General features: G+C 46.3%; 1 protein-coding gene across 1 annotated transcript in view; it reads right to left on the bottom strand.

Moving 5' to 3' along the window:
- Window positions 1-13955, bottom strand: part of LOXHD1 (lipoxygenase homology PLAT domains 1) — a 79773-nt gene that overhangs the window by 6018 nt on the left and 59800 nt on the right. The window contains exons 21-22 of the mRNA XM_058044065.1: window positions 12014-12199; window positions 342-512 (exon numbers count right to left, since the gene is read on the bottom strand). Coding sequence (XP_057900048.1) covers window positions 342-512; window positions 12014-12199 — 357 coding nt within the window. The remainder of the gene's footprint in view (window positions 1-341; window positions 513-12013; window positions 12200-13955) is intronic.

The raw sequence follows: 13955 nt of genomic DNA on the forward strand, positions 1-13955 counted from the left end.
GGAGCAATGTTACTTACCAGGCTTTAAGGACTGAACTTATTTTCCACCTCAAAGGCTCAAGCACATTACTTCTAATGAGATCATATCCATGAGTTCTCATGGCTCACTGATGGACTGAACCACTGCAGATGGGCCCCTCTTTGCTTTCAACACAGAATGAGAACTTTTTCTTCCTCCCAAATCCTGTTTCATTTCTTTCTTATCCCAGAACTGCACTATTGAACTGAAGTGTACACGAAATAACCCCCAAAGCCTGTATGGGAGCCTCCAGCTTGCAGGACATGTGGTCCTGCGACCACTGAGGTCCCTCAGGAAGTGGCACAAGAGCCCTCCAAACTCACCAGTCCGTTCCTTCAGTTCCAGGATGTCATTGTTGGCACAGGCCAGCTCCCTGATGAGCTGCCCATCATCCTCACCCTTCGCTAGCCAGCGATCGCACTGGAACCGGAACGTCTTGTCCATGGCAGAGTCCGTCACATCAATGTATTCCAGGTGCCAGCCTGGGGCAATTCCTGGTAAAAGAGCAGAAATAATAAAGGTCTGAATGTTTGCACATAGGAGGGGAGGTACCTTTCCTTGGTTGTTGCCATAAGTCATGGAATCAAGGAATGGAAGGGAGCTTTGAAGGTCAGCTCTCCTGCCATGGACAGGGACACTTTCCATTATCCCAGGGTGCTCCAAGCCCTGTCCAACCTGGCCTTGGGCACTGCCAGGGATGGGGCAGCCACAGCTGCTCTGGGCAATCTGTGCCAAAGCCTCCCCATCCTCATTGTGAAATTTTCTTTTTTTCTATATCTAATCTAAATTGACTCTCTTCTAGTTTTCAACCACCCCCACGGCCCTGTTGCAGCAGGTCCGGCTAAAACATTTGTCCCCGTCTTTTTTATAAGCACTAAGGTTGGGGCTCTCTCCTCTTTGGATTTGAAGTCAGAATGTAAAGCACAACTTCCTCCCTCAGCCCTGCCAGCCAGCACATGCAAGGAACCTTCCCATCCTTGCCAAGGAGCGAGGGCAAATTAATGAGTGCTGGGACTGGATGTGAAAACAGGACGGAGTAAAGTGATGGATGCTCCAGCATGGATGACCAAATCACTTTACATTTCCCCTGGGGCCTTCTGAGGAGCCACAGCACCTTTTTAGCTTGCTACTTTGTTTGTTCAGTTTGTTTTTTCCCCATTGGAAAAGCAACTTGAAGACAAAGAAAACAGCATTTGAGAATGTTTTCCTGATTTCTTTGTTAAAATCACAGGAACACTTGTTGACCTCAGTGGGGACGGGAGGTTCTGACAGTTCTACTTTCAAGTCCTGCTATTAGTCAGACAAAAAATGTTATGTTCATGATGAGACATATCTGCTCACTTATTATGTACATCCTGGAGAGATTAAACAGCTCTTGCTCTTCCAGGAATTCACTGCCGTGTGCCTATTCCCTACGTTTGCAAAAATTAATCCTCATTATCCCTGAATAGAAAATGATGACACATTTTTTGAGTTGTGTCAACAAGCTGCCCTTCTCCTGTGGACTGTGAGCCTCCACACCATGTGCTGGCAGTTCTTCACCAGCCTCACAGCCATTGCTGTTTTGTGCTTTGCTTCCTGAACCTTCTCCAAGTTAAGAAATTAAACTGGATGCTATGCAGCACAGACCTCAACCAACACCACCATTCACCCCTTAAATTTCAGGGGCACAGAACTGCAAAGTCATTGTGTCTGGAGGGTTCATCTCTAGAACATTTTGCTTAGGGCAAACTCAGCTAAAGCAGATTCCTCAGGGCCAGGTGTGGCCAGGTTTTTAATATCTCCAGGGATGGAGATTCCACAGCCTCTCTGGGTGGCCTGTGCCTGAGTCTCATAACCCATGCAGAGGAAAAGAAAAGCTTTCTTTTCTTTTTTTAAATGGAATTTCCTGTACTTCAGTTTGAGATCATTCATTCTTGTCCTGTCACTGGACACTGGTGAGAAGAGTTTAGTTCCATCTGCTTTAATTTTACAGGTTGCCCCAGAGCAGCTGTGCTGCCCCTGGATCCCTGGAATGTCCAAGGCCAGGCTGGATGGTGCTCGGTGCCACCTGGGACAGTGGAAGGTGTCCCTGCCCATGGCAGGAGTTGGAACAAAATTGTCTTTAAGGTCTCTTTCAACAGAAATCATTCTGTGATTCTACAATTCTGTGAAGTTTTCCAGGGCTCCCACTGTGATTTAACTGGAGCAACTTGCTCTTTGGGGCTGTTTTGGAAATTTATTCTACACATGTTGGCAGTGTCAGCTGTTAATCTTTTGGCAGGATCTTTTCCATTTAAGTTCAGTGAGCATCTCTGCAGGATATTCAGGAGGCTGCTCTGCTCCCATTAAAACTTTACATGGTGACAACAGTACAGCACGAAAGAAGGAAATCATGCCTTCCTTCTGCAGTGAGAGGTGTCAGTGCCTGCAGACCAGGATGGAATAAATTGTTGATCTCAGCCCGGCTGCCAGGAGCAAACAGGATGGTGGGGTCAGGATCAGTGCAAAGCAGCAGTGCCAGAAAGGAGACTGGGTGAGATGCTCGTGCCCTCCTCCCTCTCCTCCAGCCTGGTGCCAGCAGCCACACTCCCCAAGAAGCTGCAGCAAATTCCTGCTCTTTTATCAGAGGCAGAGATGGGACTGACCTGACTTGGCTGCAGATGTGGGAGCTGAGGACAAAGCCAGCTCCTCCCCACAAAAATGCTTTTATCAGCTCTGGGCTATTTAAAGAGCAAGTGCTGAGCTCTGTCAGGGATCAGCACTGAAAAGCAAATGCCAACAGGGTGTCCCTTACTGCACGGGGGTACATAAATTAAGGAGCTGGATAGACAGTCCTAGAAAAATGGTACAACTTCCCCTAAACATCCTCCTGTCTGCTTTAAAGAAAGAAACATTTCTCTTCTCTCTCACTAAAAATTGCCTTCTCGCATTTTCATTCTTGATTGTTAGTGACTTAAATTAGATTATGAGACCTGTGTTTGGATCCCTAAATCCTTTTCATTTTTATAAGAAATAGCTCACCCCAGGTGAAAGCTCTGCTGGATACATCCATAGCAGCATATCTCCCCACCCTGTCCATGTCCCATTGTGCCAGGAGTGGTGTCACATCAAGGGTTTCATTGCCACAGCACTAAACACCATTTAAAAGCTGATGTAGAAATGGAAGGGTTGGTTCATGTCTGAAAAATGCACCCTGCTCTACTAGAGAAAAATATTGTTTTTCTTTTGTTTCAGTCTGGGAAATTATTTATAAAATTGCTCTTTGCATTGGTATGGAAAAGAAAATGGAAAGGCCAGTGATGCACAGAGTCTAAATCTGAGACTCCCCCACTGCTGGGCTGGCTCTGTGTGCTGGGCATCACGTCAGCAGAAGGAGAACAAGTCATGTTTGCAGAACTGCTTTCCAGGTCATGAAATCCTGGTTTCAGGCTATTATCCCGTTTACCCCTTGTGTTCCTCTGTGACTTTTGCAATGGGCTCACACACTCTACAGCAATGATAGGAAAGGAAACTCGAACCCCAGAGTCACCAAATCCACAGCCCAAGCTGGGTTATAGAGCAGCATAAGCAGAAGAGGAAGAGGAGCCAGAAGGGTGATGTGAATATAGTAGAGTGAAAGGACTTTCCCACATCCTGACCACTGCCCACACAGCCTGGCTGCAGGGAGAAACTGAAGGATCTCTGCAGCAATGGCCCATCAGCCCTTCCCCTGAACACTGTCCCTGACTCTGATCCACAGAGCCAGAGCTGCTCCATCACTCAGTTTTGGATGATTGCAGAAAAAACCAGAGCAGACCTGCCTGAGTCCTGTTGGCACCTCAGGCAGCAGTACCAGGAAAACAAGTGCTCAGGAAAACATCAGCTGCACAAATTTCTGCTGTGAGCTCAGTACAAACCAGGACCACTACATTTGCCTCCATTAATGCTTTGGGGCAGAAGGGAAGAAATAGCACACATCTGAGTAGTTCCTGCCCCATTATTCATCCCTTGGTCTTTAAAATAATTTGGCGAGCACTGTGCCTTTGTGAAAGGTCCCCTACCACCAAAACAAGTGTTCAACACTTGTAACAAAAGGTATTTCACCCCAGGCCTCGTTTTGCTGCCATTGAAATCCCCAGCAACAAACCTGCCTTAATAAAACCCATGGCAGTGCCACATAGGCTCCTTAATGGTCTGCAGCTGGAAGTGACATTTTCAATAGCATGCAAAACATTTCAAATGTAATTAGAGGAAGAGAAGAGCTTTGGGGAAAAAAGAATCACTTTGCTTGCTTGACTCTGTATAATTTAGTGTGATCTAGAGAAAATGTATTCTGTTCCCCAAATGTCCTTATCCAAAAGAACAGTTATTTATCTCATTTATCCTCCTTCCTAAAAGGATCCAAGCTGGCCACTGGGGGATTCTGGGCAGGGACCACCTGAAAGGCCCTGACAGGGCCTCCTTTCCTTTTCCCCAGGTGATGCTGGAAGTCTGTGCTTTCCTGACATTGGACAGGTTGGATTGTAAGCTCCTTGTCACCCATTTTTGCAGTGATTAGCACAATTGAGCCTGACTGTAGAGGCGCAGATGAAACACAGATAATGACATTACTGCTTCATTTAGCTAAAACCCCAGCCTGCAGCACCAGAAGCTTCTTTTGCCTCTCTCAGGAACAGCCACGACTTGCCTGCACTCACCCCTAGAATATTAAAGCATTCTGACACCTGCAGAAACATGGGAGGGTGGGAGGAAAAAATGGGCTAGAATAAGTGTGGTGGGTTCACTGCTCAGCAGGCACCTGGTCCCTGACCTTGCTTTAGTGAACACTAACTATTCCTGGCAAATAAAGTCCTGGTGGGATCAAATCTGCTGTCAGAGCCACATCCGTGCTCGGATACACACACGTCCATGGAAGTCTCCACTTTTTCCAGCCATATTCGTTGACTATCTTCTCTATCCCTTGACTTTCTGCAGCAATATCTCTTCTGGTTTGGTTTTGGAAGCAGCTGATGTCTGATCAAGGATAATAGTAGTCGTTACTGCTGCTTATGTTTCCACAGGAGTAAAAAATCCCTCCTGCTAGGGACATTGACTGCTCAAGGGCCAGTGAAGAATTGCTGCTGCCAAGCCATTCACAGCCACCAACCAGCACTGCTCAGCCCCCTAACTGCATTTTTTATCCATTTATTTTTAAAAAATTTTCACGTTTTCTGACACATGAAGTAATGGCCATAGCACAGACAGCCTTGCATCCTCTGACATTTCTTGTCCCCTGCCTGGTGAGGTGAGCATTCATCCCTAAACCCCACCTCGTGAGGCATCACCCAGAAAGTGGTGGGAGTTTTGATAGCAGACTTCAAACCTCTAGAAACAGAGCATTAATTGTGAGGTGTTAAAATCATAGCATCTAGCTGTGCACCAGTACGTCTCAAAACACTCTAGGAAGGTGAATAATTTTTATCCCTAATTTACATAATTGAAAATGAGGTACAGGGATGCGATTTACGCAAGGTCATTCAGCAAGCCAGTGGCAGAATAAAAATAGATCCATTTTGTGTATCTCTCCTTTAGGCTCATGTTGGTTCACACCACAACATTTCTCATCAGGGCAGACGGGCAATGCAAAAAAACCTCTCACAGTCTTTGAGAAAGCAGAAGATTAACACTTGGGATAGTTTTAGAAAGTGAGTGCCCTGCGCCCCCTCTCCTCTGTTTCTCTGCAACTTGTTCAGAGTTCAGGATTTGACTCGGGTCAAAACCACCCATAAATTACCCTCAGACACACCCCACTCCTCCAGCCCTCACATCTTACAGATGAACTACTCCTGTGCAAAACCACTTAACAACTCAGACTGGAGATGGAACAATTTCTCAGATTATGTTCTTGTGATTGAAGGAAATTTCGTATTTTATAGAGGGATACTTGAAGCAAAAGCTTTTAAAAAGGATGCAGGATAATTTGTCCCCAAGAGGAGCAAAAGAGGCCTGTAGAAAAGAGAAGCTTTTACAGAAATTATAATTCTAAGGCTACATCTGTCCTTTTGGGATCCTTCTGAAAGGTTCTGCAATTCACAAGATTGGAAAGGAATGAATGCAGAAGGTCAACACCAAAGTCTTTGTGTTCTCTCTGGGTCTGCAATTTGAATTCCTTACATGTCTTATTCTGCTTCATGTCACTTCTGGACTATGATACCTTGGCAGTATCTCTTGGTTAAGATGTAACACCTGTAGCACACCTTTCACAGAATCATGGAATGGTTTGGGATGGATGGGAGATTAAAACTCGTCCCATTCCACCCCTGCCATGGGCAGGGACCCCTTCCACCATCCAAGGCTGCTCCAGGCCCTGTCCAGCCTGGCCTTTGGCACTTCCAGGGGTGAGGCAGCCACAGCTCCTCTGTGCCAGGGCCTCATAATCCTCACAGGGTGAAATCCTTATCTTTGTGACAACACCTTTGGGTGAAAAACCTGGCCTTGGAGAGAGAGGAAGGCGCAAGGCACATGAGAGGGGGCCCCTTGTGTCAGTGCTGGGATCTCCCAAGGTGCTGAGGCCAGATTTGGACAATCTGAAGGAGTAATCAGCCATGGCACAGTTGCTGGCATGCTGCAAGTCTGCAGATTGCACTCCCACTTGAGCCCAGTCTGAGTTGTAGAGTTGATCCATGCATGCAGAAGGATGTGCAGGAGCTGGCATTGACTGCCCCTGTACTGAGCCACCAGCAAAACAGAGAGTGTGATGGACTCTCCTCTCCTTGGGCAGTTTTACACATCTATTTCTCGCCCTCTCACTTTTTATTTAAAGCAGAAACTCTTCAACAAATCTGCCCTGAGGATCAGCACAGTTTATGAGGCACCAGTCCAGAGCTGAGAGGAAAGGCTTAGAAAAGCCCTTCTCGGGCCTGATAGCTGAGTAAATCCTTACAAAGGGATAAAAAAAGACAGTTCTTTAGGTTTTTTAAAAAAATAATTTATGGTCTACAAGTGCCCCAAAGGCTTGGAATCATGTCCATGAATTGGAGAACCAGACCTCTGGAATGGCTGTGTGCTGTGAGTTCAAGGCCTGGGCAATTTAACATCTGAGTCAAGACACTGCTCCTGGAAAAGGTAATTCCTTCAGGGAAAGGAAAGGAAAACCAAGGGTATATAAACTGTTTTGACTTGAGTCCAACTCAAAAAGGGAATAAGGTACTTTCTCTTTTGGGAGAGCCACCCTAAAGGAGTCACTGGGGCAGCTGGGCTGTTTAAAACTCTGCTGGACAATGTCAGAGCAGTTGGTGAATTGAGAGAAAGGCCTTGTTAAGGCAAAGAAGAAGTTTGGCTCCATAACCTTGGTATTTACTTTTGTCTTTGCTCCCACAACACAGAAAAGTCTGGTTTATCCATAATTAGACTCTTCCTGGCTCCCCTTGGTTGATGGCAACTGAGATAATCAAGAATCTGAAATAAATTACTTTAGACAGACTGCTTATCACCTGGGTCCAAATCTACTCAGGCAGATGAGGGAGCTAACTCCAGATTTCCCATACTTCCTTGTTTCATGGAGAAAAAGGCAGCAGCCATCCAAAAACAAACAAACAAAGAAGTAAACAAACAAACAAACACAAAAAAACCCCACCACATTAAAAAGGAGGGAAACCAGCCTTTTTCTAGGTAAATAGTTCTGTTACTGAGATACTGAGAAACTTTCAGTCATTCTTCCAGAGTGGTGATGTAGTCCTTATAGCAGACTAAAAAGAAAAATTTAAAAAATTTGAGGCCTATATTTAGAAAGTCAGCATTTCTACAGACCTACAGATAGTGATCTTACATTAATGTAGAAGTAAATGAACGGAGATATGAGAAAATACATAGTGCCTATCTGAGATCAGGAGATGGGGAGCCTGGAAGTGATTAAATTTGCTCAGGGAGTCTAAATATATTAGGTTGAACATCACTATCTCAAAGTAAACAGGGGCCAGATAAAAAGACACGGAGCAAAATTAAAACTAAATTTCATTCATATCACTTTGCTGTTACCAGAATCTCACTTGTGAGCTCTAAACATCTAAAAAAATCAGGAACAAGTTCCTTGAAATTGCAGTTGTGAAGTCTTTAAACTGCCTGTTTACAAATGAGCAACAACTTCCTCCCTAATCATTTTTACTGAAGTTAGAGAAATTAGATGGGGGCTTCATTCCTCCTTTATGTCTCATACAGAGATGTCACTCAGCAGTTTTTGTGGGGAAAATGGCATTTAAAAGCATAAAGTGGGACCATAAAACCGGCATGCTTTTCCACAGGATGAAAACATGGTGTTTGCAATTTAAAGACCTCCTGATTGTCTTGCCATGGCAATTACTGTCTCTTCAGCTCTGAACACCCCACTGCAGTCAAATTTCAGTGAAAGGATAAACAAAAGATGGGAACTGGGAGTGAAGCCACTGCAGCAAGGCTGCACCAAGGGAGCTGTGGTGCGTGGCACAGTGAGCACAATGGGCAAGGCATTTAAATGTGTTTTATCCTGAAATACAGGCAGGCAGTTGGCCTCTGGATATGGCTAGGAAAAGGAAGCCTTTGGATGGTTAGTATTTCCCCTTGATGGGGCACCTCATGTTGTGTTGTCATTGGCCCCAAATATCAGCACAAGGAGCTGGAGCTGCTGCAGCCAGTGCAGAGGAGGCCACGGAGCTGCTGCCAGGGCTGGAGCCCCTCTGCTCTGGAGCCAGCCTGGCACAGCTGGGGCTGCTCAGCTGCACCAGAGAAGCTCCAGGGACACCTCAGAGCCCCTGCCAGGGCCTGCAGGGGCTCCAGGAGAGCTGCACAGCCCCTGGGGATAAGGCAGGCAGGGACAGCACCCAGGCAATGGCTCCCACTGCCAGAGGGCAGGCACAGATTCTGGCACATTGGGAATTAGGAATTGCTGGCTGGGAGGGTGGGCAGGCCCTGGCCCAGGGTGCCCAGAGCAGCTGTGGCTGCCCCTGGATCCCTGGCAGTGCCCCAGGCCAGGCTGGATGGGGCTTGGAGCAGCCTGGGACATGGAAGGTGTCCCTGCCCATGGCACGGGGTGGAATGATATGCACTTTAAAGTATCTTCCAATCCAAACCATTCTGTGATTCTGTGATTCTGTGATTCCTTTTTTCTGTCATTCTGTGATTCTGTGATTGAGACTGACAGTTTATTTCAGGAAAAGAACACCAAGCACGCTCCACATATTCAGGACTCGAGGAGCAATGGGGTGGGCGAGTGTGAGGCCAAGCCTTCCACAGGCCATTGGTAGAGAGCCATTTAGTCCAAAAAAGCCAGAAAAGAGTTAGAGAAAGAATGATCAACATCTGAAGCCTCGGAGCAGCGGTAAATACAAACACATTTTTATTTAATACCCAAAAGTCCCTCACACATCTGACAAAAAACATACTTGACCCCTGATCCTACTACTCATTTAAAAGAAATAGAGCCAGGAATTTCTAGGCAGTGCCACAGCCAATTTATATAAATTATATATAGGGAGCAGGCATATATTCAAAGGATAGCTATATCCTGGATCTCAGCAGTAATAAATACTCTACCCACCCAACAAACTGTCATGCTGAATTGTGTGAAGTTTTAGATGGGAGATGCCTTTCACATGACTAATGCAAGAACAATGTAGACAACATATGTTATGATTTAAACAACAGTTTTCCTTCTTTCTGTGGGGAAAAGTAAGAACATTTTTGCTGAACAAAACCTGAGCATGGTGTTTATCCAAGGCTTAAATTAACCTTGCTGTCAGACAGGTCTGGTAAGGACTAGTATTTATAAGTGGAAACCAGTGTTATGAGGAAATAAGGAAACAGAATATGAGGCTGCCATGTGTATTTATATACATATTTTAAGTTCTAGACACCCAGCTTGGTATTTTAGCTGACTTGTGGTGGTTATCTGGATACAAGTTCTTAGCCCAGAGCAAATTTAAACTAATTGAGCCTATTTACTGCTTAGCCCAAGGCTAAACTCTGTTACCTCCCTTTGCCACCAAGCAGCTGCACACAGCCAGCAATTACCAACTTGTGTCAGCAGCACGATCAGTGGCACTCAGAGGGTGAGCTGTGATCACTTGTACAAGAAGGAAAAGGCAACAAACCCCTCCTGGATTAACAGGATTTGCTCGTCACGCAGCAGGCAGCAGACTCGTGGGAATCCCTGCCCAGCATGTGTGGGTGCCAGTGGCTCCTGGAGGGCCTGGGCAAGACCTTGAATGAGAAAATTCACTGGAAATTATTTAATGGACAAGAATGACATCCACTTCAGGAGACGCCCTGAGCTATTCATCGTGCAAAATGAAGAGGATTGTGACAGGATTACACGTTCAGCCTGTCCCCTTCCTCAGGCAGCCAGGGATGCATGCTGCTGCTGTTGGAAAGAGCAGCTCAGACCCTTGATCTGATCCAGTTCTCACCTTCCTGCATCCCAGTCTGTCCATGTGCCTGAGCCCTAAGGACCAGCTTTGCTCTGGTGAGTTTATTTTATCCTGTTAGCACAGCCAGTCACCAGGGAGCCATGATGCTACTTGGGGAAAAAGTTCTTTTAGCACATGTTTCAGCTGGTAATAGGTTTGAAAGCAAATCTGCCAGTCCATGTTGATTTCTTGGTGCTATCAGAAGCATGTCTGAACCAGTCTTGGAACAGCCAGAAAACCTGTTTATTGAGCTAAAACTCTCATGCAATAGCCCTTTCCATATCTACATCTAAACTGCAGATCTAAGGAATTAGTGTTTTGGCAAAGTAATCAGGTGAAAGCGGCTCCCTTACTGCATTCAGCACCAGCTATATAACATGATATTATGGAGTTTAATCAACTAAATTGTGCTGTGTAGTGGGAGTGATAAATATGAGCTCAGAGCTTGCAGTGTCTGGGAGTAAACAATCATGTTAGGTGGATGCATCTCCCATATTTCACTGCAGACAGAGGCTACCATTAGATGTGCTTTTTCTCCCCCTCAAAGACTTTCCAATGGGAAAGTCTAATCTAGAGATAGCATCTTTTATTACTAGAGCATGACATGCAGCCTTCCCCATCTGCCACAGCTTGGAGTAGTTGAGAGGATGGTGGCCAGGTCACATCGATACTGGCATGAAACCTGTCCCAGTCATAAACCAGCTGCCTCAGTACAAACAGGTAATGACCAGGTGGTCCCTGTGCCATTCCTCCCCAGACTGTGATAAATATTGCTGCCAAACAGCATTATTAAGAGCGGCTCAGGTGTGAGCCTGTGTGAGCTGTGGGGCTTCACCTTTGGGCTGCAGCAAGGGCTGGCCTCCAGTGAGCAAGCAATTGGTAATGCAGTTTATTGTCTTTTGCATGAAGATGGGATGGGATGTCACACAGCAGTGTTAGTGATGCATTTGTTACAAGACACCACTTGGTGCCTGAATGACAACACAAACGACTGTGACAATCCGACTGAGCTCTGCTCTGCAGTTTGTGACACCAGTCAGGGTGTCCAGCAGCAGGGGAGTGTCAGAACCTCTCTGAGCAGCATGCTGCGTGCTCACTGGCTGATGCAATGATCTTAATAAAGCCAGACACAGATCTTCATTTCTTTCTTCTGAGGCTCGCTGTGTTATGCCGGGCTGCGTTTCCCCACGTGTCAGTGTCAGGCTGAGAACATTAAATTGCTCTGGGAGCACCATGCTGGCCTCCTGTGTGAGAGGTGGGGATGGACTCAGTGTGTTGGGACAGCAGGCTGGGTGGCTTTGCTCTGGGGGAGGCATCCAGAGGTGGCTGTAAGCTCAGACTGAAGCTGGGGGCCAGCTGCACCAGCAGCCAGGGAGAGAGTCACTACGTGAAGTTGTGTATCCAGACAGGGATACTAGGGACACCAGCTCCCTGGATCTGGGTAAAATCCTGGTAAAAATTAAAATTAAAGAATCAATATCTGGATAAAATTATCCAGGTAATTTTTCCCAGCCTGAAGCAGAGCTGGGGACTCTGCCTTCAGCCTGTCCTGTGTCTGTGTGTTCCCTCAAGTGACAACATCCCGAGCTCTCCCACTGCCCCATCGCTGCCCTGACCTTTGTTGTCGTGCCAGATCCTCACTTTGCAGAGATCTCCCAGGCTCAGCATTTCAGAGAAGCTGAATTCATCCATCTGGTTCCTCTCAAACTTGTTGGACTTGTTGGACTCCTTCAGAGGCAGGGTGCCGCTGTCCCCGTACTCCCCAAAGAGGATCAAGGACACGTTGGCGTCGGTGCCTGCTCCTGGAAGGAGAGAGCAGAAAAAAATGCCATTGTTAAAAATGCCCAGGGTTACCCTGCCACCCTGGGCTGGCTCCCAGCCCCAGCTGCATGGGGAGGCAGCAAAGGTAGGCTGGAGGAGGCTGCAGGGGTGCTCATGTCTCTCTGGGCACCGCCAAGACATTTCGGTGGATTTGTGCAGGATCCTGCAGGGAGGACAATCAGCTCTTCCAGTCCATCCCACAAATACAGCTGGATGCTTTGCCCTGGCACTTGAGGTGCATGACTGTGGTGGTGGCAGTGCAGTGGGAAGCAGAAATTTGAAGGACTGCCCATCACAGCACTCTGCAGGGGATGTCAGGTAGTGATTCCCATTATTCCAAAGTAGCTGGGGAAGTAAAGTGACTTACCCAGCAGAATCCAGCAATCTGCTGAGGAGTGTTAAAGAACATACTTTATAACTTTTCTAGCCACAAAGTGGTGTCCTGGGCTTCCCACTGAAGCACAGTCCCTTTACAGCACTCAGTCATTCCCTCCTGCAGTCCCACAGCCTTCTCCTAGCAATTGTGGCACTCAGGATCCTTCAGCTGGGGTCTGTCTCCTCCTGCTCTCGCTGTGTTTGATGGTACAGGGATTTCAGTGCTACTTACACATCATCAACCCAGCCACTGTGGCATCTCATGGCCCACTTCACAACAGATCCTCCTTCTATATTGCTCTTTCTCAAAGTATTGACCATGCAGCAATCAATGAAAAAAGTCCCAGTTTCTCATGCAACAGTTTGCCCTACCACTTTCCACCTTCTTCTTGTGTATATGCTAGGAAATTAAAAAATTTCCAAGATGGTCTTTATTACTTGCTATTGAGTGTCATTTGTCCTCTACTGTCCATATTTTGCCAAAGAAAACAGCCATGCTGTTCTCCTGAATTTTGGGAAGTCCAAGACCAAATGACCTGCAGTGAGCTTACATTTTAGCTGCAAGTGTTACATTTTCACCTGGCGCTATTTATAGTTCCACCAAAACGATTGCATTTTAATTTTGACACTGTAATACAAAAGCAGATTCACGGAGAGAAATAAGATTACACATGGGCAGACAGTCATTGCTGCGTCAGAACCAGGGCTCTTAAATTTTGGAAAACCAGACCATCAAGCTCAAATCTGCCTTACAAAGAAACTCAGCATCTGCTGCCCTTGTTTGGATAGCCCAGCTTTGAAAGTCTAACCTCCTGCCAGGCCCTTTCTTGCACAAGAGTATCACAAATCCACTTTGAGCCACATAGGCAGTATTTCCCACAGCTCCATTTAAACACAATGCAGAGACAAAGTTAGGGGGACTGTAAACTTCTGGAGAAAGGCCCTACTTCCACAGGATTATGACTTGAATAAAGAAGTTAGGAAGAAATAATGACTGTTCTTATGGAAGGGCTGGAAAAAAAATTGCTAGAAGAAAAAGAGGAGAAAAAGAGTCCTATAGAGGAAAGGCAAAGCAACATGTGTCCATGCGAGAAGCTGCCCGTGTTAAATTTGGGCTAATTTTCAACAGTTCCCTGGGAAGGGTTTAAGTAGGAAGAGAAACCATCAGGGATCCAGGCAGTTCATCTGGCAGTACTTTTTTTATGATCCCAGAGTTTGCTGAGGTGAGGAACAAAGCAAACTGAAGTCCCTTTCCTTGCAAGGAGCAGGCTCCTAATTAATGCCAGGTCTCAAAAAGCACAGAACCAACTGTTTCTTAGCAAAACTGTCCCTGCAGGAAGAAGCTTATGAAGGTCTCATGCT

Source organism: Melospiza georgiana, chromosome Z (genome assembly GCF_028018845.1).
Source record: "Melospiza georgiana isolate bMelGeo1 chromosome Z, bMelGeo1.pri, whole genome shotgun sequence".
Classification (NCBI taxonomy): domain Eukaryota; kingdom Metazoa; phylum Chordata; class Aves; order Passeriformes; family Passerellidae; genus Melospiza; species Melospiza georgiana.